General features: G+C 42.9%; 2 protein-coding genes across 9 annotated transcripts in view; one reads left to right on the forward strand and one right to left on the reverse strand.

Annotated features, from left to right (window-relative positions):
- Nucleotides 1-126: 126 nt before the first annotated feature.
- Nucleotides 127-9,549, reverse strand: LOC121586453 (RNA-binding protein with serine-rich domain 1). 5 transcript variants are annotated; one of them, XM_041903155.2, is made up of 7 exons: nucleotides 9,491-9,549; nucleotides 7,374-7,548; nucleotides 1,935-2,105; nucleotides 1,520-1,625; nucleotides 1,166-1,319; nucleotides 831-972; nucleotides 127-496 (listed from the first exon to the last, which is right to left on the reverse strand). In XM_041903155.2, the coding sequence occupies exons 2-7, from the start codon at nucleotides 7,541-7,543 to the stop codon at nucleotides 391-393; spliced, it is 849 nt and encodes a 282-aa protein (XP_041759089.1). In that variant the 5' UTR covers nucleotides 7,544-7,548; nucleotides 9,491-9,549; the 3' UTR covers nucleotides 127-390. The 5 variants fall into 5 exon arrangements, with proteins under 5 accessions (XP_041759089.1, XP_041759082.1, XP_041759108.1 ...); XM_041903148.2 differs by having other exon boundaries at nucleotides 7,374-7,590; nucleotides 9,491-9,541; XM_041903174.2 differs by lacking the exon at nucleotides 7,374-7,548 and having other exon boundaries at nucleotides 9,491-9,521.
- Nucleotides 9,550-9,982: 433 nt separating this feature from the next.
- Nucleotides 9,983-26,725, forward strand: part of LOC121586414 (vesicle transport through interaction with t-SNAREs homolog 1A) — a 191,929-nt gene continuing 175,186 nt past the window's right edge. For all 4 annotated transcript variants that reach the window (XM_041903071.2, XM_041903080.2, XM_041903088.1 and 1 more), the window contains exons 1-3: nucleotides 9,983-10,160; nucleotides 19,712-19,770; nucleotides 20,732-20,842. In XM_041903071.2, coding sequence (XP_041759005.1) covers nucleotides 10,067-10,160; nucleotides 19,712-19,770; nucleotides 20,732-20,842 — 264 coding nt within the window. In that variant the 5' untranslated portion in view covers nucleotides 9,983-10,066. The remainder of the gene's footprint in view (nucleotides 10,161-19,711; nucleotides 19,771-20,731; nucleotides 20,843-26,725) is intronic.

Genomic DNA, 26,725 nt, shown 5'->3' on the forward strand with positions numbered 1-26,725 from the left:
AAAACAAAACACTTAATCTATGTACAAAACTATATAAAAGTTCCACAAAAACAAGAATTCTGTAAACACAATGTGTCAACCACAGTTCAGCTCTTTAGGACAAATCACTGGCTTAAGAGAGGGCGGGGGGGTTCATTTCACTCCTCTTGCCTCAGATTGATCCTAGCATCTAACATTATGCTTATAGACCAATAAAAATACACTGGTGAGAGAAAGTCTGTCTCGATACTCATGTTTTTACCTGTAATATCCTGTGAGATCAGTGATCGTAGAGGGAAGGACACAAGGATAGGAAACTGGGTAGGACTTTTGATACAGCCAGACTTTTCCAGTGGAGAAAGGGAAAATGAGGGAGGAGAGGAGCTGTGAGGTCAGGGGTTCCAGGCAGCTCTACCTGGAGGAGTTCGAGCTGGATCGTGAGCGGTGGCGTCTGCGACCGGGGGAGTGCGAGCGAGTTCTGCGGCGAACCGGAGAGCGTCTCCGTGGTGACCGAGATCTTAGAGACACAGAGAGGGGGATGAAAACAAAGGTCAGGAGACTCAGTTACCAGGGGAATGACAAATGGTCTAACCACACCTGAAGGGATGCATGGTCAACTGCTATTAATTCTGTAATCAGGGATGCACAAAAGAGAAAACATTTCAAAAATATATTCATCCAATCTAATTATAGGATACAGATGTTAGACATAAGATTCTGGATTTTCTTACCATAGTAAATCGGGGAAAAAATACATATGTAAATACAGAAATGTACTGTGAAACATGTCATTATTGTGACTGACAGAACTCCACACACACATATTGACATGAACACTGTAGGAGACTGACCTTCTCATGCGGGGTGGGGTGCGTCGCCACATAGGGGGTGGTGGGGGCATCCTGCGAGGGGGGGAGAGCCTGCGAGGGGGCGGGCGTATTACCCTGGGAGCCAGCATGGCAGTTGCTGTGATCTCCTGTCCATCAATCTGACCTGCAGACACCACAGACAAAAAATAAAGTTATGGAGGACACCAGATTGTTTTTGATTATGTTCTAATTGTATGATTCAAGTAAAAACTCTGAGGATAGGTTATGGACAGAGAGTCTAACAGAGTAGTATTACAATGCATTCAAACTAGAGATGCTAACTGCATGTACACCCAGAACCATTGGTCTTCACCAACCTCCATCCATGTGTTTGAGAGCCTTCTCGGCCTCATCGGCCGTCTCAAACTCCACGTAGGCATAGCCTTTCGACAGGTGTGGGAGGAGCCTGTCCACAGGTATGTCAATCATCTTGATCTTGCCATATGTGCCGAAGATCTCCTGGATGTGTTCCTGAAAAGAGCAGAGACTTTAGTCAAAACCCAACCTCATAGAGATATTGCTCCCTACTCCCACAAACCTCCAATGTCTTCAACATACAGTCTGCAGCTTGACACTAAAAATGCATTCAAATAGGCTATATTGAATCCCATTGATGTGCGCAAACACTTTATGCACATACACTTGGAGACCGAGCAGTCATTTTTACTCACCTTGATGACGTTTCTGGTGAGGCGGCCCAGGTACACCTTGGTGGGTCGGGGGCTGGGGCTCCTCCTACGCCTCTCCTTGTCATCCTTTTTCACTGATGACTTGGATCTACAGGACAAATGGAAGAGGTCTTACTCTTTATTCCTCCACTCAAAAAAAAAAGTCACACTTCCAAGCACAACGATTCCTCTCCTTCAGTCTTTGGATTCGTTTTTCGGAGTGATCACCAACCCTGGTCCTGCAGAGTTACGGAGCATGCATGCTTTTTTGTCAGCCCAGCACTAACATACCGAATTCAACTAATGAAGGTCTTGAATGTTAAACCATTAGGTGAATTGAAAGTATTTAGCCTGCACGCACTTTAACTAAGGGCTGGGATTAGAGAGTGGAGACCACTGCTTTACGGGTCACACATACTTGGACCGTGAGCGTTGGCGGTCGTTGTGGCGGCGGCGACTGGGGTTGGGTGACCCTGAGGAGCTGGATGAGCTCAAGGAACGGGAGCTGGAAGACCCGGAGCGGCTGGAGGCAGAGGAGGAACTGGAGCCGCTGGAAGAACTGGAGCCAGAGCTGCTACTGGAGCCGGACCTGAGTGAAGACAGGGAGAGGGGCTTACTTTAGACCTGAGTGAAGACAGGGAGAGGGGCTTACTATAGACCTGAGTGAAGACAGGGAGAGGGGCTTACTTTTTCATTTCTCCAAGATGGCGAAGTAGTGCAGTTGTGTTTTTATCGTCTGTCTGTAAATAGCCTGTAAATACCCTATTTTCGTACATTTTTCGTACATATTTCCCTATCAGACTTTTCATCCTTCTACAAGATATACTTTCCTGCAACCCGCCTCACTCAATGTGGAACGGATTCTATTATTGACTTACCTTTATCTAGAATCTAGAATCTCCAGTTGAAACTAGCTAGCCAGCTAACTAGCTACTTGCTATTTGCTATTAGCCACAGCTAGCGGTGTTTTCACCCAGAACATTGGATTTTTTTCCGCGGGATTAATTTTAATCATTGGACATTGATCACCGGATATTCGGCCAGTCTGCACAGCGCGTTATCGACCCAGAACATATCAGTTTTTCCGGCGGAATCACTGATTCACTGGACCTTTAACTCCGGATTAATCGCTACCAGCTGGCTACAACAAAACGGACGCTGTGGTCTGGCTAATCAACCTGAGCTAGGCCCATCTCCCGGCTATCTACCTCTCTATCAACCGGACGGGACCACATAGTATTGACACGGAGCCCCGCCGATCCTACACGACTGGTCTGCCGGCGAAATCGTCTGATGTGGTTACGGCGTAACCACGAAGATTCCATCCATCTGCTAGCCCTGGCCCGTTAGCACACGCTTACTCACTAAACTGAACTAGCTACTGGACTAGCTACTTGCTATTAGCCACAGCTAGCAGTGTTTCACCCAGAACATTTGATTTTTTTCCGCGGGATTAATTTTAATCACTGGACTTTGATCACCGGATATTCGGCCAGTCAGCACTGCGCGTTATCGACCCAGAACATATCAGTTTTTCCGCCGGAATCACTGGACCTTTAACTCCGGATTCTTCGCTACCAGCTGGCTACAACAAAACGGACGTAGCACACGCTAGCCGTGGCCTCTTACTCACTAGCACTTCACCACCGGACCTTATGATAACTCAGCTATACAGCTGATATCTGCTGGACTGTTCCTTTTTTACGGTACTACATCCTGTTTATGTTTAGCCTCAGCCCAAACATGGTTAGTTTATTGTTGTTTTGGTTATTTCTAATTGTACTATATCACTGTAGACCCCCCAGCCTAGCTAAACCTGCCTTAGTTAGCTCTTTTGTCCCTCCACCCATACACTCAGAGACCGACTCAATTGATGCCTCTAGAGATACTATCTCTTTCAGTGTTACCCAACGCTTAGGTTTACCTCCACTTTACTCATATCCTGCCATATCCTTGTCTGTACATAATGCCCTGAATCTTTTCTATAACACCCGGAAATCTGCCCCCTTTATTCTATGTACCCAACGCACTAGAAGACCAGTTCTTAAAGCCTTTAGCCGTATCCTTATTCTAGTCCTCCTCTGTTCCTCTGGTGATGTAGAGGCTAACCCAGGCCCTGTAGCCCCCAGTATCACTCCTACTCCCCAGGAGCTATCATTTGTTGACTTCTGTAATCGCAAAAGTCTTGGTTTCTTGCACATAAATATCAGAAGTCTACTTCCTAAGTTTGAGTTATTCACTGCGTTAGCACACTCTGCCAACCCTGATGTTCTAGCAGTGTCTGAATCCTGGCTCAGGAAGGCCACCAAAAATTCTGAAATTTCCATCCCCAACTATAACATTTTCCGTCTAGATAGAACTGCCAAAGGGGGTGGAGTTGCAATCTACTGTAGAGATAGCCTGCAGAGCTCTATCATACTATCCAGGTCTGTGCCCAAACAGTTTGAGCTTCTACTTCTAAAAATCCACCTTTCCAGAAATAAGTCTCTCACTGTTGCCGCTTGCTGCAGACCCCCCTCAGCCCCCAGCTGTGCCCTGGACACCATATGTGAATTGATTGCCCCCCATTTATCCTCTGAGTTTGTACTGCTTGGTGACCTAAATTGGGATATGCTTAATACCCCAGCCATCCTACAATCCAAGCTAGATGCCCTCAACCTCACGCAAATTATCAACGAACCTACCAGGTACAGCCCTAAATCCTTAAACATGGGTACCCTCATAGATATCATCCTGACTAACATACCCTCTAAATACACCTCAGCTGTCTTCAACCAGGATCTCAGCGATCACTGCCTTATTGCCTGCGTCCGTAACGGGTCTGCGGTCAAACAACCACCCCTCATCACTGTCAAACGCTCCCTAAAACACTTTAGCGAGGAGGCCTTCCTAATTGACCTGGCCCAGGTATCCTGGATGGATATAGATCTCATTCCGTCAGTAGAGGATGCCTGGTTGTTCCTTAAAAGTAATTTCCTCTCAATCTTAAATAAACATGCCCCATTCAAAAAATACAGAACTAAGAACCGATATAGCCCCTGGTTCTCCTCAGACTTGACTGCCCTTGACCAGCACAAAAACATCCTGTGGCGTACAGCATTAGCATCAAAAAGCCCCCGCGATATGCAACTTTTCAGGGAAGTTAGGAACCAATATACACAAGCAGTCAGGAAAGCAAAGGCTAACTTTTTCAAACAGAAATTTGCATCCTGTAGCACTAACTCCAAAAAGTTTTGGGACACTGTAAAGTCCATGGAGAATAAGAGCACTTCCTCCCAGCTGCCCACTGCACTGAGGCTAGGAAACACTATCTCCAGAATTTCAACAAGCATTTTGCTACAGCTGGCCATGCTTTCCATCTGGCTACCACTAACCCGGCCACCAACTCTGCACCCTCTGCTGCAACTTGCCCATGCCCCCCCCGCTTCTCCTTCACACAAATTCAGACAGCTGATGTTTTGAAAGCGCTGCAAAATCTGGACCCCTACAAATCAGCTGGGCTAGACAATCTGGACCCTTTCTTCCTAAAACTAGCCGCCGAAATTGTCGCAACCCCTATTACTAGTCTGTTCAACCTCTCTTTCATAACGTCTGAGATCCCCAGAGATTGGAAAGCTGCCGCGGTCATCCCCCTCTTCAAAGGGGGTGACACTCTAGATCCAAACTGCTACAGACCTATATCCATCCTGCCCTGCCTTTCGAAAGTATTCGTAAGCCAAGTTAATAAACAGATCATCGACCATTTCGAATACCACCGTACCTTCTCCGCTATGCAATCCGGTTTCCGAGCTGGTCACGGGTGCACTTCAGCCACGCTCAAGGTCCTAAACGATATTATAACCGCGATTGATAATAGACAGTACTGTGCAGCCGTCTTCATCGACCTGGCCAAGGCTTTCGACTCTGTCAACCACCGCATTCTTATTGGCAGACTAAATAGCCTTGGTTTCTCAAATGACTGCCTCGCCTGGTTCACCAACTACTTCTCAGATAGAGTTCAGTGTGTCAAATCGGAGGGCCTGTTGTCTGGACCTATGGCAGTCTCTATGGGGGTGCCACAGGGTTCAATTCTTGGGCCGACACTTTTCTCCGTGTATATCAATGATGTCGCTCTTGCTGCTGGTGACTCTCAGATCCACCTCTACGCAGACGACACCATTTTGTATACATCTGGCCCTTCATTGGACACTGTGTTAACAAACCTCCAAACGAGCTTCAATGCCATACAACAATCCTTCAGTAGCCTTCAACTGCTCTTAAACACTAGTAAAACTAAATGCATGCTTTTCAATCGAACGCTGCTAGCACCCGCCCACCCGACTAGAATCACCACTCTCGACGGGTCTGACCTAGAGTATGTGGACAACTACAAATATCTAGGTGTCTGGTTAGACTGTAAACTCAACTTCCAGACTCACATAAAGAATCTCCAATCCAAAGTTAAATCTAGAATCGGCTTCCTATTTCGCAACAAAGCCTCCTTCACTCATGCTGCCAAACATGCCCTCGTAAAACTGACTATCCTACCGATCCTTGACTTCGGCGATGTCATTTATAAAATAGCCTCCAACACTCTACTCAGCAAATTGGATGTAGTCTATCACAGTGCCATCCGTTTTGTCTCCAAAGCCCCATACACTACCCACCACTGTGACCTGTACGCTCTTGTTGGCTGGTCCTCACTACATGTTCGTCGTCAAACCCACTGGCTCCAGGCCATCTATAAATCACTGCTAGGCAAATCCCCGCCTTATCTTAGCTCATTGGTCACCATAGCAGCACCCACCCGTAGTCTGCGCTCCAGCAGGTATATCTCACTGGTCATTCCCAAAGCCAACACCTCCTTTGGCCGCCATTCCTTCCAGTTCTCTGCTGCCAATGACTGGAACAATTGCAAAAATCTCTGAAGCTGGAGACTCTTATCTCCCTCAATAACTTTAAGCATCAGTTGTCAGAGCACCTTACCGATCACTGCACCTGTACACAGCCCATCTGAAATTAGCCCACCAAACTACCTCATCCCTATATTGTTATTTAATTTGCTCTTTTGCACCCCAGTATCTCTATTTGCACATAATCTCTTGCACATCTAGCATTCCAGTGTTAATACTATTGTAATTATTCTGCACTATAGCCTATTTATTGCCTTACCTCCATAACTTGCTACATTTGCACACACTGTATATATATTTTCTGTTGTATTTCTGACTTTGTTTTTTTTTACCCCATATGTAACTCTGTGTTGTTTTTGTTGCACTACTTTGCTTTGTCTTGGCCAGGTCGCAGTTGTAAATGAGAACCTGTTCTCAACTGGCTTACCTGGTTAAATAAAGGTGAAATAAAAAAATAAAATAAAATAAACTTTAGACCTGAGTGAAGACAGGGAGAGGGGCTTACTATAGACCTGAGTGAAGACAGGGAGAGGGGCTTACTTTAGACCTGAGTGAAGACAGGGAGAGGGGCTTACTATAGACCTGAGTGAAGACAGGGAGAGGGGCTTACTTTAGACCTGAGTGAAGACAGGGAGAGGGGCTTACTTTAGACCTGAGTGAAGACAGGGAGAGGGGCTTACTTTAGACCTGAGTGAAGACAGGGAGAGGGGCTTACTTTAGACCTGAGTGAAGACAGGGAGAGGGGCTTACTTTAGACCTGAGTGAAGACAGGGAGAGGGGCTTACTTTAGACCTGAGTGAAGACAGGGAGAGGGGCTTACTTTAGACCTGAGTGAAGACAGGGAGAGGGGCTTACTGTGGGGACAGATCAGAAAGCAGTGACTGCTGAGATAAGCTGTCTGATTCAGCAGAGATGTGTTGTGGCTGAGAGATGGGAAAGGAGTGGTCACTCAAATTGTGTCTAACCTGCTGCTCCCAGTGGAGCCACGTCCTTTGCATCCCTTCTCCTTCTCCCTGCCCCTGCCAGCTCTTTTCTTGGTGGAACCCGTTTTCTCCTTTACTCGCTCTTTGGCCTTGTCTTCCATATGCTCCTTTCTCCTGACTGGACTTGTCACTAACACTAACCAAGTTTCCATCCAACCTTTTTATGTGAGTGAAGTACATAAAAAACGTCATGACAGGCCTGATGGAAACAGAAGATTTTTCGGTAAACTTTCCAAATGTCGACAAAACAAAATACACTAGACTAGGTGGGCTCTTTTTGTGTTGGTAAAATGAATTATGCGAGAAATGTCAGTGGAAATGCTTTTATGCGCAAATATTGATATAATAACCATAATAACCAAGTCACGCGATGATGTTGTGTTGTCCTCCCACTACGTCTCGTCAGGGAAAGCATGCAGTTTACTAGGCTTCAGATTAAATAAATGCTGATGAACTTCACAGTGTGGTGAAAATGCAAGGTGTTGAGCTTGATGCTCATTTCCAATAAATATCGAGGGTCTTATTCTGGTGACATGATCATCAATGCTTGGCTGCCGTTTGACAAATACAAATTATCTCGCTTTTAACTGGTTGATAAGGTGAAACAGGTGAGTTACAACTGGTGTTGGAGCGAAAACCTACAGGAGGTTAGCTCTCCAGGAACCGGGTTGGAGACCCCTGGCCTACATGATGAGATTATTTGTATTTGTCAACGGCAGCCAAGCATCGATGATCATGTCACCAGAACAAGATCCTCAATATTTATTGGAAAGGAGCATCAAGAACAACTAGAGAAAGTTGGTTATGTAATTTTTACCCCAGAATATTCGTTATTCCAGAGGTGATTCGGACAGGATTCGTTTTTTTCCAAACTACACCCTATAACAATATTTTTGTCCTCAATAAATTGACCTTATGACAGAAGACTGGACGTTTTTATTCTAGGCCTGAAGATATTTCAAGATATGTCCAGGTGATAACAGGCTACACTGATAACTCGAGGTTGGCTCCCAAGTTTTTAAACCAACTTTGGTATAGTGTTGCAATAATATTTGAATTGAGGAAGTGTGATCATAATCATTATTTATGCGATCCGCAGTAGAATAAATCCCAAATGCCCAAGCCTGCAGATGTGACCTAAACAGCACACTTGCCTCTAAAATGACCGGCATGGCAAATTCGGACGGTATTTAAATTACAGATGTGGTTATTTGTGCTCGTGCACATAATAACATAATCCCTATCTCCCCCGCAGAAAAACGAATCCCGTGCGAATAGGGCTATAGTGGGAGGACCACACAACATGTCATCGTCGCGTGACAAGTTTACTTCGATATGATGGTTATAATATCAGTATTTGAGCATAAAAGCGTTTCCACCGACATTTCTCGCATAATTAATTTTACCAACACAAAAAGATCCTATCCTATAATATATATATAATATGCCATTTAGCAGACGCTTTTATCCAAAGCGACTTACAGTCAAGTGTGCATACATTTTTACGTATGGGTGGTCCCGGGGATCGAACCCACTACCCTGGCGTTACAAGCGCCATGCTCTACCAATTGAGCTACAGAGGACCACTATCCTGTCTAGCGTATTTTATTTAGTCGACATTTGGAAAGTTGACCGGCCTATCATTACATTTTTTATTCGACATGTACTTTACTCGCATAAAAAGGTTGGCTGGAAACCTGGTGTGATGAAATATGTTGCAGATATAGTGAAACGTTAGAGAGCTTGCTAGTGAAACGAAGGCATCTCTATTATCCAAATCTATCCTGTTGGCGCGATAACTAAAGGTCGGTCAACCCATAATGCAGGGACACATGACGGGGAAAAACTGCAGACTGAATCGTGTCAACATACTGCACTAGCTAGCTATCTAGCTAATGTACACTAATTTGATGCGTTTATATCGCAAGACGTCTTTTTCATTGCTGACCTGCCCATACAGCTAGCTTTAGCTAGCTACATTCTATTTAGCTAATTCAACGATACATCTGTGAAATATACACTCGAGTCAAACTGAGTTTCCTATAACATACAGTATACATATATAATCGTTAATTAAATGATTAAAGTAGCAACTTCACATCGTTCGTTGTGGTTGCAGAAACAAGTCGCAGAGAGATGACGTTGCAAAGTTGAGGGCATGTGGTATTTCACAAGACGCACAGCTCCCTCTGGTGTCGCTTATTGGAATAGGACATTATTTGGGGAGGTATGGAAATGTCCGTCACATAATTTTATATATTTTTTAACAAAATGTGGGATTAATAGAGATTACAAATGTGTATACTTACAATTGTAGCAACATTCTTTATTCTTTATAAATGTGCGATGTCCTCTTAAAAACAATGGTTTCTTCTATTTCAATTTGATAAAGCTATAAGTAAATGTGTAATGCATAAACTGTAGCTAATACGATGTCTTTCATTTCTGTATACAAGTATGTTTTTTATGGGGGGGGTTCTATCCCCGCAGAGAGAAAGTTTTGACACTTCACATTGGAAGAACCAATGAATTAACAGTTGCTGTTTTCTTACCGGGTAAAATTTGTTGTAACCCAACACGGAAGTGTCGGCTCGCATTCGCAGAAAGCGTTGTTTTGCTTCATCTTCAGCTAAATTTCAGCCAAGAAGACACCTGTTTTACACTCAAACTTCAAAATGTCTTCAGACTTTGAAGCCTACGAACAGGATTTTGGAACCTTGACAGCAGAAATAACAAACAAAATTGGAAGGATTCCCAAATTAGGTGGAGGTAAGCCACTTTAAACTCTATTTACTGGCTTGACTATAGTAGCTAGCTAGCTTTCAAGCTATCATCACATACATAAGGGTTTAGTTATAAATATCTTTGCTATCATGTCAACAAATTAATAATGCAGTTAGCTAGCTTGTTTCAAATGACACGTATTTTACGCAAATTATATTCATCATATTCACTTTGTGTTTTGTGTTAGTGAAATAAGGACGTTACCTATCCAGCTAGCTTGCCAACTATCCTAGTAACTGCCAATCCTAGGAGCAGGACAACCAATGGCCATTGCACCAGGATTCAATCTCCCTTCACCAACATATCTAAACTGTAACATTAAACTACCTTGTACTTATCAGCACAGCATCTGAATGGTCAGGACCTCTGTATGACTCTTTGATAGCTAGCTAGCTAATTAATTAATTGTTTGTTTGTGAAGATGTAGCTTGGCATAGTGGGAATGAATTGTTGAGTGAAGCCACTTATGTGCAGTAGACCTAATCCATCATTTTCTTTTTTCAGTGTTCCACTTCTAAAGTGAGTAATAGGGTATACAGTAGGCCTAAATCTAAGAATCTAGATGAAATTGCCCCTCCCTACACATTGAATTGTGGAATCATATGTAGAATAATGCAATTGGAATCTTAATGTAGCGTAAAAGACACAAACACCCTAATATAAACACTTTCTTGGTCTTATGCAACGTTTCTTCCCACCCAGACCAGAGAGTGATGATTAGAGTTTGGAGTGATGTCTGGGAATTTATAAGCTGCTAAAGAATTCCTCCTCGGTGCAAATTATTTTGGTAGCTACAGTATGTGTGAGAAAGTAGGGAGTCTAGCCTAGTCTAAGCACACAAACAAACACACAGACAAACAAAAAGTGTTGAGAAAATTCAGTGAAGCAAGCAATTGACGTCTGAATTGTAATATGCTCTACTATTAGGTTCATATGCTAGTTCCAAATGCTACACAATGGACTGAATGTTTACTATAAGAGTGATAATTTATTGTCCCATAGCTACCATAAGAAGCAGTTTGTTTCTTCAGAAATGTGTAGCCTAATCTCTTTTGTGCTTTGCCATTCAACAGTCGAACATCAGTTTGATTATGCGGCTACGGCACACCAAAATTAAGCTGCAATAACTGTCCAATTATTGTCGCCCTACCAAGCACTTTACCCAATGGTTTTTGCTGAAATGAGAGGAGAGGATCTTGGGAAATGATTAGCATAAAATCTGTTACAGAGGCAGATTAGTCTACTTGTGGAAAATGTAATGTAAAATGTGATTATTTTAATAATAATTGTATTCAAATAATGAAGATGGTCTCTGGGATGGTCCTAGTGCAAAAGCCTCTTCACCAATGTTTACAGAAACCTTGCACAAAGGTTGGATTCAAATTCAGATAGCTTCCAAGGTACAGGTAGATTTAAAATACAAAAATAAGACCCAGTTCCAAATCAACATTTACATTACACCCCTTGGCCTTTCCTCCACTCATCATTCACCCTCCCCTATATTGTGCATGTTCCTGCAAGCCACTGTCTTTGGTAGTGCTGTCCTGGACTCCGAAATCCAATTCAAGTTTGGGTAAGTGGCTACCAGTGTAGGCTCAAAACCGAGGGCTTGCAAATCATCTGGCGTAGTGAAAAAGTAAGCAACATGCTGGAGCAAGGAACTTAAAAATATTTGTTTAAGCATAGGACATAATGTAGTAATGTACAGCTATGCCTATAGATATAAAGTCGCATACCATAGTTGTAAAGTCTTGAATCTCACATGAAATGTGTGATTGTGCAATTTAATGAATTTAGGCTAGCCTCTATAAAGCTACAGTGGGGAAAAAAAGTATTTAGTCAGCCACCAATTGTGCAAGTTCTCCCACTTAAAAGGATGAGAGAGGCCTGTAATTTTCATCATAGGTACACGTCAACTATGAAAGACAAAATGAGAAAAAATAATCCAGAAAATCACATTGTAGGATTTTTTATGAATTTATTTGCAAATGATGGTGGAAAATAAGTATTTGGTCAATAACAAAAGTTTCTCAATACTTTGTTATATACCCTTTGTTGGCAATGACACAGGTCAAACGTTTTCTGTAAGTCTTCACAAGGTTTTCACACACTGTTGCTGGTATTTTGGCCCATTCCTCCATGCAGATCTCCTCTAGAGCAGTGATGTTTTGGGGCTGTCGCTGGGCAACACGGACTTTCAACTCCCTCCAAAGATTTTCTATGGGGTTGAGATCTGGAGACTGGCTAGGCCACTCCAGGACCTTGAAATGATTCTTACGAAGCCACTCCTTCGTTGCCCGGGCGGTGTGTTTGGGATCATTGTCATGCTGAAAGACCCAGCCACGTTTCATCTTCAATGCCCTTGCTGATGGAAGGAGGTTTTCACTCAAAATCTCACGATACATGGCCCAATTCATTCTTTCCTTTACACGGATCAGTCGTCCTGGTCCCTTTGCAGAAAAACAGCCCCAAAGCATGATGTTTCCACCCCCATGCTTCACAGTAGGTATGGTGTTCTTTGGATGCAACTCAGCATTCTTTGTCCTCCAAACACGACGAGTTGAGTTTTTACCAAAAAGTTATATTTTGGTTTCATCTGACCATATGACATTCTCCCAATCCTCTTCTGGATCATCCAAATGCACTCTAGCAAACTTCAGACGGGCCTGGACATGTACTAGCTTAAGCAGGGGGACACGTCTGGCACTGCAGGATTTGAGTCCCTGGCGGCGTAGTGTGTTACTGATGGTAGGCTTTGTTACTTTGGTCCCAGCTCTCTGCAGGTCATTCACTAGGTCCCCCCGTGTGGTTCTGGGATTTTTGCTCACCGTTCTTGTGATCATTTTGACCCCACAGGGTGAGATCTTGCGTGGAGCCCCAGATCGAGGGAGATTATCAGTGGTCTTGTATGTCTTCCATTTCCTAATAATTGCTCCCACAGTTGATTTCTTCAAACCAAGCTGCTTACCTATTGCAGATTCAGTCTTCCCAGCCTGGTGCAGGTCTACAATTTTGTTTCTGGTGTCCTTTGACAGCTCTTTGGTCTTGGCCATAGTGGAGTTTGGAGTGTGACTGTTTTGAGGTTGTGGACAGGTGTCTTTTATACTGATATCAAGTTCAAATAGGTGCCATTAATACAGGTAACGAGTGGAGGACAGAGGAGCCTCTTAAAGAAGTTGTTACAGGTCTGTGAGAGCCAGAAATCTTGCTTGTTTGTAGGTGACCAAATACTTATTTTCCACCATAATTTGCAAATTAATTCATAAAAAATCCTACAATGTGATTTTCTGGAGAAAAAAAATCTCAATTTGTCTGTCATAGTTGACGTGTACCTATGATGAAAATTACAGGTCTCTCTCATCTTTTTAAGTGGGAGAACTTGCACAATTGGTGGCTGACTAAATACTTTTTTCCCCCACTGTATATGAAGTTGGTCTATTCATACATGTATGCTGTATTCTTTATTTTGAGCACAAATTGATTGTCAATGCTCACTGGAGCTAAACAGATGAAAATGATGTAGGCCTAGCTTAAGTCTCCTTGTGAGTGAATAATTGTCTTACTTCTGTTGCAGATAGCTTATTAGACTATTCTTCAGAGGATGTCTAATTATTCCTAAGGGCCATGTACACCTCGCTAGACTGTTTGTCCTCTGCCAGTGATTGGCACCCCTCCCCACAAGAAAAGCGAGGGTGACTCAAAACTGAGGGAGAGGGGGAATGGGCCTAAGAAGAGGACGTTTGGTATCAATGCTAGGGCTGGCATAATTACCGTATAACCGGGAAACCGATAGTTTGGATGAAGACCGTCGTGAAAATAAAATAACCGTTAAAATGTTTTTCCAAAAAACAGTTGGCTGAAGACAGGACGGCCTGGCATTCGTGCGGTTGAGTCCGTTTCTGCCCTAACATGGACTCTCAAAAACGTGATTCAACTTTGTTGCTCCTTGCTGAAACAAGCAAATGAGTCTTCGGTTGCCTAGGCAACGTTGTCTTGGCTGTGTGCTTAGGGTTGTTGTCCTGTTGGAAGGTGAACCTTTTCCCCAGTCTGAGGTCCTGAGCACTCTGGAGCAGGTTTTCATCAAGGATCTCTCTGTACTTTGCTCCGTTCATCTTTCCCTCGATCCTGACTAGTGTCCCAGTCTCTGCCGCTGAAAAACATCCCCACAGCATGATGCTGCCACCACCATGCTTCACCGTAGGGATGGTGCCAGGTTTCCTCCAGACGTGACGCTTGGCATGCAGGCCATAGAGTTCAATCTTGGTTTCATCAGACCAGATAATCTAGTTTATCATGGTCTGAGAGTCCTTTAGGTGCCTTTTGGCAAACTCCATGCAGGCTGTCATGTGCCTTTTTCTGAGGAGTGGCTTCCGTCTGGCCACTCTACCATAAATTGATTGATTGGTGGAGTGCTGCAGAGAAGGTTGTCCTTCTGGAAGATTCTCCCATCTCCACAGAGGAACTCTAGAGATCTGTCAGAGTGACCATCGGGTTCTTGGTCACCTCCCTGACCAAGGCCCTTCTCCCCCGATTGCTCAGTTTGGCCGGGCGGCCAGCTCTAGGAAGAGTCTTGGTGGTTCCAAACTTCTTCCATTTAAGAATGATGGAGGCCATTGTGTTCTTGTGGACCTTCAATCCTGCAGAAATGTTTTGGTATCCTTCCCCAGATCTATGACTCGACACAATCCTGTCTCGGCGCTCTAGGGACAATTCCTTCGACCTCGTGGCTTGATTTTTGCTCTGACATACACTGTCATCTGTGGGACCTAATATAGACAGGTATGTGCCTTTCCAAATCATGTCCAATTTATTGAATACTTATATAAATAAGGTATTTCCATTTTGTTTAAAAAGAAATTGCAAACATTTCTAAAAATCTGTTTTCGCTTTGTCATTATGGTGTATTGTGTGTAGATTGATGAGTAAAACATTTAATTTAATCAATTTTAGAATAAGGCTGTAATGTAACAAAATGTGGAAAAAGTTAAGGGGTCTGAATACTTTCCGAATGCACTGTAATGTCTCCGCCATCATTTCCTATGACCGAAAAAAGCTTCTGGACATCAGAACAGTGATCACTAACCTCGATTTGGAAGACAATTTCTACTTCAGCGAGTCAGCAGCTCTGGACGTTCTATTTATTCCGGTCCAGACCCTAATCCCAGGACTTGAAAGAGGAAGCGACGGTGCAAGAGAGGCAGACGAGCCGGCATCCTGACGAGACTACGTTGGCGAGCAAACAAACCGCCTGTACCCGCCGTTCTATTGGCGAACATATAGTCACTAAAGAACAAACTGGACGAGCTCCGTTCCAGACTATCCTATCAACGGGACCTGAAGAACTGTTATATTCAATGTTTCGTGGCAGAACAAGGACATGGATAATATACATCTCACTGGTTTTTCCATGCATCGTCAAGACCGTCTCTCTTTGTTAACAACCGCTGGTGCGCGATCTCTAATGTCAAGGAAGTCTTGAGTTTTTGCTTGCCTGAGTTAGAATACCTCATGATAAGCTACAGACTATACTATTTACCAAGAGAGTTTTCATCAAAACAACAGCTTAGAGATTAACAGGTTAACATGGTCCACACACACCAACACAGTCGTGAAGAAGGCACGACAATTCCTCTTACCCCTCAGGAGGCTGAAAAGATTTGGCATGGGCCTTCAGATCCTCAAAAGGTTATACAGCTGCACCATTGAGAGCATCTTGACTGGCTGCATCACCGCTTTGTATGGCAACTGCTTGGCATCCAACCGCAAGGCGCTACAGAGGGTAGTGCGTATGGCCCATTACATCACTGGGGCCGAGTTTGCTGCCATCCAGGACCTCTATACCAGACGGTGTCCGAGGAAGGCCCTAAAAATTGCAAAAGACTCCACCCACCCAAGTCATAGACTATTCTCTCTGTTACCGCACAGCAATCGGTATTGATGCACCAAGTCTGGAACCAACAGGACCCTGAACAGCTTCTACCCTAAAAGCCATAAGACTGCTAAATAGTTAACCGAATAGCTACCTGGACTATCTGCATTGACCCATTTTGCATTAACTCTTATGACTCATTGCACACTGCTGCTACTTTACCACTACCTATATGTACATATCTACCTTAATTAACTCGTACCCCTGCACATCGTCTCGGTACTGGCACCCCAAGTTATCGTTACTCATTGTGTATTTATTCCTTGTTTTATAATTTTCAATTTTTTTCTCTGCATTGTTGGAAAGGGCCTGTAAGTAAGCATTTCACTGTTAGTCTACACCTATTGTTTTCGAAGCATCTGACAAATAAAATTTGCGATCTACTTATTGCTAACTTTTCTGTCTTAGTCCCCATTTTAATTAATTTCACCTTTTAGGAATTCCCTCTAGGCTAACTGAGACCGATAGAGAGGCTCGAGAGCCTAAAATCATGTACCATAACTGTAAATATACCTGTACTGGTCTAATTGTTAAGTGAACACTTTGTTTGCAAACCAAAGGCTGTCTACCTATTCACAGGGCACAGGTTCACCCACTGAACAACGTTTTCCTTTCCTTAGCTCATATTTTCTAGGTCTATTGCTTGTTTATTTTACTATGCAATGGCTCATGGGAATTTACATCTGATTGAATTGTCATGGTTTGAATTGGCTTCTTGGCAGAAACAATGCATCTTTCACAGCGTAATTTCGCCATGTTTCCCACCACCCTATGTGGTGCATGTTAAAATAAGCTCATATGAATATGAACAAAGGCGGAACCCATCATACCCAACAGTAATTGTTCAGTGTCCTCTGCTTCTACCAGAACAGGTTGCACTTGAATTTCAATTCCATTCCTACTCATGAAGACGTTTCTCATTTATTTTTCTCCTCAAGTGCCTGAGTTGTGCCCATTGGCTGACAGCCCTCCATTTCATATGATGACAATAGTTTTGACAAATACCTTTTGTTGCCGTTGTTATGTTGCTGGATGTCACATATGCACAATCACTGATAAAGGCTGTGGCATGCGAAGAAACGTCCTTGACCGTGTCTTGGCCTATCCTTCAGCATTCACGCGAGAATCAAATGGATGATGCGTTTTTGTTTTGCGTCGTTTCCATCTGAAAAACTTGGTATTGAATAAGAATACAATGAATTCAGCTGAGGCTGCCCCTCCTTGCTCAAGCAGGTTTCGGCGTTCGTCGTCACCGGCTTACTAGCCACTACCGCTCCATTTATCATCACTCCATTTGTCTTGGCTTGTCAATCACACACACCTGGTACTCATTCCCTCATTAGTCTGTGTATAAGTGTTCCCTCTGCCCCCTTGTCCTTTGTGAGTGATTGTTCATTGTGAGAGTGAGTAGCTCGGTCGAGCTACTCTTTCCTTGTATGTAGCCAAGGTGGATTTTTCCCTTGTGCTAGTTTCGTTTTGACGCTTGCTGCGCTTTATTCATGTACACTGAATAAACTCTGGATTTCGGTGTTTTAACTCCTGCGCCTGACTCCGTCATTCACACCTCATCACATTCATGGTCGAATTGCTGCAAAGAAACCACTACTAAAGGACACCAATAAGAAGAAGAGACAAGCTTGGGCCAAGAAACACGATCAATGGACATTAGACCGGTGGAAATGTGTCCTTTGTTCTGGAGTCCAAATTGGAGATTTATGGTTCCAACCGCTGTGTCTTTGTGAGACGCGACGTGGGTGAACGGATGATCTCCTCGTGTATTTTCCACCGTAAATCATTGAGGAGGAGATGTTATGGTGTGGGGGTGCTTTGCTGGTGACACTGTCTGTGATTTATTTAGAATTCAAGGCACGCTTAACCAGCATGGCTACCACAGCATTCTGCAGCGATACGCCATCCCATCTGGTTTGGGCTTAGAGGGACTATCATTTGTTTTTCAACAGGACAATGACCCAACACACTTCCAGGCTGTGTAAGGGCTATTTGACCAAGAAGGAGAGTGATGGAGTGCTGCATCAGATGACCTGGCCTCCACATTCCCCCGACCTAAACCAAATTGAGATGGTTTGGGATGAATCAGACCGCAGAGGGAAGGAAAAGCAGCCAACAAGTGCTCAGCATATGTGGGAACTCCTTCAAGACTGTAGGAAAAGCATTCCAGGTGAAGCTGGTTGAGAGAATGCCAAGAGTGTGCAAAGCTGTCATCAAGGCAAAGGGTGGCTATTTGAAGAATCTCAAATATAAAATATATATAGATTTGTTTAACACTTTTTGGTTACTACATGATTCCATATGTGTTATTTCATCATTTTGATGTCTTCACTATCATTCTACAATGTAGAAAATAGTAAAAATAAAGGGACACCCTTGAATGAGTAGGTGTTCTGAAACTTTTGACCGGTAGTGTATATTTCAGGCTCCTTTTGCCAGGGCCTGTGCTGGAGCAGTTTATATCTTTATCTTGTGGAGAATCGCCTCTTGCTGTTTACTTGTGTAGGCTGTGAGGTTGTACATAGGTTTTAAAAATGGATTGGGCAAAACAAATTAGATCTTCACTTGGTTTTCACACTGTTAGTTCCATCACTGATATGCTAGCCTTGTGGATTGCTTTTGAGCTGGGAGTTCTTGGAAGTCTGGGCTCTACATTTCAATTATTGAAAATATGGCCAATTTAGGCCTAGTCTATTTAACAAACTTTGGTCCACAGCAGGCCGGGTCTTCAGAATGATCCTTGACTTCTTAGATGTTGGTTTCAACTCTGGGCCGTCAAAGCATAAGTTTACTTTTGAAAAAGAAAATATGATCTGTCCATAATGGAATGGATAATATTAGGAATATTTAACTGAACTGGTGATGTTGTTGCTACTAGGGATGGGCGCGAGTTCTCGATTCAAGATTTGTATTAGATTGCTGAAAATCAAATACAAGTACTTGAAATTTACAAATACAACTATTGAGCAGGTTAAATGTATAAGCGCTGACCAAATGTGAAACCGTAAGATTTAATGTCAAATGCAGTGAAAATATTTAGTTTTCAGTTTTGTATCAGAACGAGTAATTGGAACACATGCAAGTACTCAACATTATTTTATATAGCCTATACTCGAACACAGACATTATTTCTAATGCCCATCCCTAGTTGCTACACATAACATAATTAGTTCAGCCAGAATTGAGAGATCACACAATAATTTTCAAGGTTCCACATTAAACTCTTGAGTCCAAATTACCTTCAAGTCATGATGTGCAATAGATGCCACCGGGTGAGCATGGAGCAGCATTTTAGTCATTCTTAGTGGGACTAAAAGTTAGAAAAATGTTCAACCTAGTAAAGCTGACATCTCCTTTCCTTTTGAGTTGTCAAGAGGTGTCTCGTTGCTCCTCTATAAAAGCCAACAAAGGCCTTTTACACGTGGATAAACAGGAGACATCTAATGTGGATCGGCGTGTGGAAAGAATGTGTAAATATATCTTCAAATGCATTCTGGTGTGTGTTGTTTTCTCTCCCCCCGTTGCGGGGGTGTTGGGTTGTCATAAAGCACTGCTCCTCTGTCGACTGATCAATATGTTGCTACTGTTTCCCTTTCAGAGGAGAAGACACAGCTGGTTCTAAATGTCGACAAACAGCTTGAAGAAGTCAGAGAGTTGGTACGTCTTTGATCAGTAATTTCCGCTCTTCCCATTTTCTAAATAATGAATTTGGAAAAGGAAACAAGACAATTTCACCGGCGAACGCAGACAATGGCACCTGTGTAATCCTAACGGTGACTTGACACACAAGCACTTCACGTGGCGGATGGCTGCTCAGCGTGATAATGACGTGATCACATTAGAGATAATTTGCTTTTAAGTGACATATCTGTGACACATTTCAAGCAATTATTTGGAGGGAGTCTTCACGTCATGTTTAAAAATGTGAAGGAAGTGAACTAACGTGTAAATTCTAGACGTATTTGTGTTATTATGTCATCTTGATAAGGCTTCTCCAAATCCCCCTCAGAAAGTATTGTCTCCGTGTACCTCTAATGTACTCTATATGACACTGTTGTGCCTCAACATGTCTTTAAAATGAAGGGTCTTCAAATTGATTGTATCTTATTTTCCAAACTGCCTTTCTGTCATAACTTTTTTTAATCATTGATGAATGACACGAAGACGAGCAGTCAACACTGAAACAGATTAAAGTTAACGCTGCTGAAGTAGCTCATGTTAAGAAGTTTTGCTAGCGTTGATTTCAGTTTAATCTTCAGAATCTCTTGATGTTTTTCAAAGACTCTTGTGCTACACCATTTTGGTATAATTTCATTACATCTAGCATGTGTATATATAAATTAATTTCAACACAAACACTTTTCAACACTTTTTCATTTCACTTACAGTGTAGTCACTACATACTAAACAGCTACTTACTCAACAGTATAGTGTGCGATAGGTTGAGTTTAACAACAGTTTTTCATTGTAAATCTGTTTTTACATATTTCTACAATAATTATAGGCTATACAATTATAATTACACAGTTTACACCTACTTTGTTGTAGCCAATTTGGCCAGTATAATGTCAGTTTTAATCATTGAATGGTGAATTAACTGGTTGATTGCTGGATCTAGATGGAGCAGATGGATCTGGAGGTGCGTGAGATCCCCATCCAGAGCAGAGGCATGTACCAGAGCAGACTGAAGAGCTACAAGGGGGAGATGGAGAAGCTGGAGAAAGACTTTGTGAGTACCCCACCATACTGTAACACCTCATTTGTCTCAGTATATAGCTACACACATACTCACGGTATCCATAACGCAAATCCCAACTTCCATTTTTAGTCTTCACTCCACCTGGAGAATAGCGTTAGTGATACACTACATGACCAAAAGTATGTGGACACCTGCTCGTCGAACATCTCATTCCGAAATCATGGGCATTAATATGGAGTTGGTCCCCCCTTTGCTGCTATAACAGCCTCCACTCTTCTGGGAAGGCTTTCCACTAGATTGGGGCAGGTAGCGTTCTCCTGGCATCTGCCAAACCCAGATCCGTCCGTCAGGCTGCCAGATGGTGAAGCGTGATTCATCACTCCAGAGAACGCGTTTCCACTGCTCCAGAGTCCAGTGGCGGCAAGCTTTACACCACTCTAGCCGTCGCTTGTGTGCGGCTGCTCGGCCATGGAAACCCATTTCATGAAGCTCCCGACAAACAGTTCTTGTGCTGACGTTGCTTCCAGAGGCAGTTTGGAACTCGGTAGTGAGTGTTGCAACCGAGGACAGATGATTTTTACGCGGTACGCGCTTCAGCACTCGGCTGTCCCGTTCTGTGAGCTTCTGTGGCCTACCACTTTGCGGCTGAGCCGTTGTTGCTTCTAGACGTTTCCACTTACAGTTGACCGGGACAGCTCTAGCAGGGCAGAAATTTGGCGAACTGACTTGTTGGAAAGGTGGCATCCTATGACTGTGCCATGTTGAAAGTCACTGAGCTCTTCAGTAAGGCCATTCTACTGCCAATGTTTGTCTATGGAGATTGCCTGGCTGTGCACTCAATTTTATACACCTGTCAGCAACGGGTGTGGCTGAAATAGCTAAATCCACTAATTTGAAGGGGTTTTCACATACTTTTGGGGAGAACAAGTATTTGATACACTGCCGATTTTTGCAGGTTTTCCTACTTACAAAGCATGTAGAGGTCTGTTATTTTTAGCATAGGTACACTTCAACTGTGAGAGACGGAATCTAAAACAAGAATCCAGAAAATCACATTGTATGATTTTTAAGTAATTAATTTAGCATTTTATTGCATGACATAAGTATTTGATACATCAGAAAAGCAGAACTTAATATTTGGTACAGAAACCTTTGTTTGCAATTACAGAGATCATACGTTTACTGTAGGTCTTGACCAGGTTTGCACACACTGCAGCAGGGATTTTGGCCCACTCCTCCATACAGACCTTCTCCACATCCTTCAGGTTTCGGGACAGTCGCTGGGCAATACGGACTTTCAGCTCCCTCCAAAGATTTTCTATTGGGTTCAGGTCTGGAGACTGGCTAGGCCACTCCAGGACCTTGAGATGCTTCTTACGGAGCCACTCCTTAGTTGCCCTGGCTGTGTGTTTCGGGACGTTGTCATGCTGGAAGACCCGGCCACGACCCATCTTCAATGCTCTTACTGAGGGAAGGAGGTTGTTGGCCAAGATCTCGCAATACATGGCCCCATCCATCCTCCCCTCAATACGGTGCAGTCGTCCTGTCCCCTTTGCAGAAAAGCATCCCCAAAGAATTATGTTTCCACCTCCATGCTTCACAGTTGGAATGGTGTTCTTGGGGTTGTGCTCATCCTTCTTCTTCCTCCAAAAATTGACCGTCATCTTGAACTTCTTCCATTTTCTAATAATTGCGCCAAAAGTTGTTGCCTTCTCACCAAGCTGCTTGCCTATTGTTCTGTAGCCCATCCCAGCCTTGTGCAGGTCTACAATTGTATCCCTGATGTCCTTACACAGCTCTCTGGTCTTGGCCATTGTGGAGAGGTTGGAGTCTGTTTGATTGAGTGTATGGACAGGTGTCTTTTATACAGGTAACGAGTTCAAACAGGTGCAGTTAATACAGGTAATGAGTGGAGAACAGGAGGGCTTCTTAAATAAAAAACTAACAGGTCTGTGAGAGCCGGAATTCTTACTGGTTGGTAGGTGATCAAATACTTATGTCATGCAATAAAATGCAAATTAATTACTTAAAAATCATACAATGTGATTTTCTGGATTTTTGTTTTAGATTCCATCTCTCACAGTTGAAGTGTACATATGATAAGAATTACAGACCTCTACATGCTTTGTAAGTAGGAAAACCTGCAAAATCGGCAGTGTATCAAATACTTGTTCTCCCCACTGTATAGTGTACCTCTTTTATATTTGTAGCACATCCTCTTATGCATATACTTACACGCACGTACAGTAAGTACTCGTAAAACTTCAATTAATATCCCAGGTTTTTATATGCTTCAATCAATGAACACAACCAGCGTTAATTAGAGAGAGGATTCTATTTAAGCCAGGCGTCTATTTCCTTAATGTACACAGCTAAATATTCTAACGAGCGCAAACAAAATTAAACTAATTGTAAAGACAGGCAATCCAACTCATACATTTTTACAAGGATAGGTAGTTGCTACTGAATGTCACTTTTGGTGAGTTTGGACACTTACAAGCGAAATGTGAATGAGAGACATTGTGCAAATGAACAAAGTTTTGACGCATGCCTGTCTGAAGTAAGAACAGTACTGGCTCCGGAGCAGCATGTGTACACGCTGTGTTTGTGTGGAGTCGCTAGGGCAACGGGCCTGCCAGCTCTGCTCAGAGAATAGGGGGGAGGAGCAGACGGGCCAAAAACGGAGAGGAGAAAAAATAAGCGCAAGAAAATCAAGATAACTCATCCAAAGCGCTTTGACTTCTCAAATACGTCAGAAAGCTATCACTATATAATGCCCTGTCTCCTTATTAATTCAGCCACTTACTTAGCTAACTAGCAAGTTAAACCAAATACACAGCTGGACTCACCAGCTCCCGCTTTCTACCATTGTGCTTTTTACAAACAAACACGTGACTGGCTCAACTGTTCTGGGTAACTACAGTAAGCTTCATAATGTACACTGAACAAAAATATAAACGCAACATGTAAAGTGTAGGTCCCATGTTTCATGAGCTGAAATAAATGATCCCAGAAATGTTCTATATGCACCAAAAGCTTATCTCTCTCAAATGTTGTGCACACATTTGTTTATCACTGTTAGTGAGCATTTCTCCTTTGCCAAGATAATCCATCCACCTGACAGGTGTAGCATATTAAGAAGCTGATTAAACAGCATGATCATGACACAGGTGCACCTGAGGATCTGTACACAATTTCTGGAAACTGAAAATGTCCCAGTTCTTCCATGGCCTGCATACTCACCAGACATGTCACACATTGAGCATGTTTGGGATGCTCTGGATCAACAGCGTGTTCCAGTTCCCGCCAATATCCAGAAACTTTGCACAGCCATTGAAGAGGAGTGGGACAACATGCCAAAGGCCACAATCAACAGCCTGATCTACTCTAGGTGAATGAGATGTCACGCTGCATGAGGCAAATGGTGGTCACACCAGATACTGACTGGTTTACTTATCCTTGCATCTACTTTATCTGTGACCAACAGATGCATATCTGTGTTCCCAGTCATGTGAAATCCATAGATTAGGGCCTAATTTATTTATTTAAATTGACTGATTTCCTTGTAACTCAGTAAAATCTTTGTAATTGTTGCATGTTGTGTTTTATATTGTTGCTCAGTATAAAATTATGTGACCGGTGAAATGAAGAACACAATCTGCTTTATCTCCTAACGTATTGCTCAAGTTGTAGCTACAAATATGACCATTTTATTGAAGAACTTCAAATAAATAGTTTTGACCAAATTGATGGTATTGAAAACCCATCCCGTGGCTTTTTCCAAATACCCCGGTATACGGTATACCGCCCAAGCCTAATTCCCCCCCGGACAAACGTTGAATACTAAAGTGAGACCATGAGATCTTGTTGGTACTTGAGCCGACCATGTCAAACCAAACCGTCTCATCCAAGGCAATGATGTTGCTCTCCTTTACCTTCTTTTGCTCAATCTTTACAGTACTCACTGAAGTTAACTCGTAAACAGTTCATTTAGACCCGTTGTTTATTTGAAACAGGTGTTTATTTGCTGAAATGTGTGGCGATGCCCAGCTATTAAAAGAGGACAGGTTGCTATTTGAGACATTTAATTGAAGTTTTACAGTATGTTTGTTGGTGTGCTTGTGTGTGTACGGTAAGTGAATGCAGGAACTTGCACACTCATTATAAACAGGCAAAGTTGTGAGCATACGTACACCCTCTCACATACGCTCACACTTTCTCAAACAGACACACACTCGTGCACAAACACACACTCGGACTGAAACTGAAGGTCAGTGGCGTGTCCACTGTGGATCATTTTTTAGGGCTGTTTTTGAAATCCCATGTATCATCCGTAGAGAGCAGGCTTGTGTTGATGCTACAGAACATAACCTTGTTTAGTAATTCATAAACCACACCTGACTATCTAGAACCCCCCCATCCTACGCATATCAAACCTTAATGAGATGCCAAGTGTTTTAACTTTAAAGTCACTTGCTCTTAACTCATATTTTTAGGCTCCCTGTTTTACTTTCTAACATTACTCCCATTAGACACAAGCATTGTATTAAGGCGCCCTCTTAGCCCCCTTAATCAAGGTTAAGATCCTCAGGTTTACATTTGGGGATTGTGTTGCTTTGAGTACGGTGCTTCTGAACTCTCTCTCTCTCTCTCTCTCAGCTTCCTTATGGTTTCATTTACCTGTGTAACTTCTGTCTGCATCGTTCCACTTGATACTTGTGAGGATATTTAGCCTTTCATTTTCCAAGAGGTGGATTAAAAGGTAAAACTAAACAGGAGGTGTTTTTGATATCAATTGCTTCATGGTAAAAGCACCTACCAACATGATCCGAAATATTAAACAAACAAGCAAGCTAAACTGAGAAATATCAGGTGCTAGTGATCTGTTGCTCCACTCCTGAAAGTCTGGTAGCTCTCAGATCACAGAGGAGATCTCTAGTCTTTGAGAGTGCTCGCTTTCCTCGCCGTGGGCATTTAATTGGCTGATGATTAATCTTTAGCTTCCTTCTCGACACTTGCCGTGGTTAATTATCTAGCAATTAACACCTGCTGTGTCGAATATTACGGCTTTTGTCTGTGTTACGGTCTTCGGAGCGCATGCTATTAGATGCGAGGAGTCCCTTTTGTCACCTTATAGCCGACATTCTCATACATTAAGAATGAAGGAGAAGAGAGTGGAGAAAGTCTAGGGCAGTGGATTCCAAATGGTTCTTAGTCACATACATTTCTGACAAAAATATAAAGGCCTAGTCACATACCCTTAAGACAAAAATATAAAGGCCTAGTCACATACCCTTAAGACAAAAATATATAGGCCTAGTCACATACCCTTAAGACAAAAATATATAGGTCTAGTCACATACCCTTAAGACAAAAATATATAGGCCTAGTCACATACCCTTAAGACAAAAATATATAGGCCTAGTCACATAGACTTCTGACAAAAAAAGATGTCTGTGCCAGAAACCTGTGTATAATTAACTATACTACACTAAAAGTAAATATTTGTTTGATAGTGGAATCCGATTAAGGGTGGCCTTATACCAAGCGCAACACTGTGTAATTTATGTGCTTTTTAATAATTATGGATAAACTAGATAAAACCAACTTTAGTATTGCTTTTCATCTCGGTTCACTTACGATTGGGGAGCTGTGTCCTCCCCAGCCTGTGTGAAATCCTGTTATGTTGATAGTCTCCTGAGTGGCGCAGTGGTCTAAGGCACTGCATCGCAGTGCTAGCTGTGCCACTAGAGATCCTGGTTCGAATCCAGGCTCTGTCGTAGCCGGCCGTGACCGGGAGACCCATGGGGCGGCGCGCAATTGGCCCAGCGTCGTCCAGGGTAGGGGAGGGAATGGCCGGCAGGGATGTAGCTCAGTTGATAGAGCATGGTGTTTGCAACGCCAGGGTTCGAT

Source organism: Coregonus clupeaformis, chromosome 2 (assembly GCF_020615455.1).
Source record: "Coregonus clupeaformis isolate EN_2021a chromosome 2, ASM2061545v1, whole genome shotgun sequence".
Classification (NCBI taxonomy): domain Eukaryota; kingdom Metazoa; phylum Chordata; class Actinopteri; order Salmoniformes; family Salmonidae; genus Coregonus; species Coregonus clupeaformis.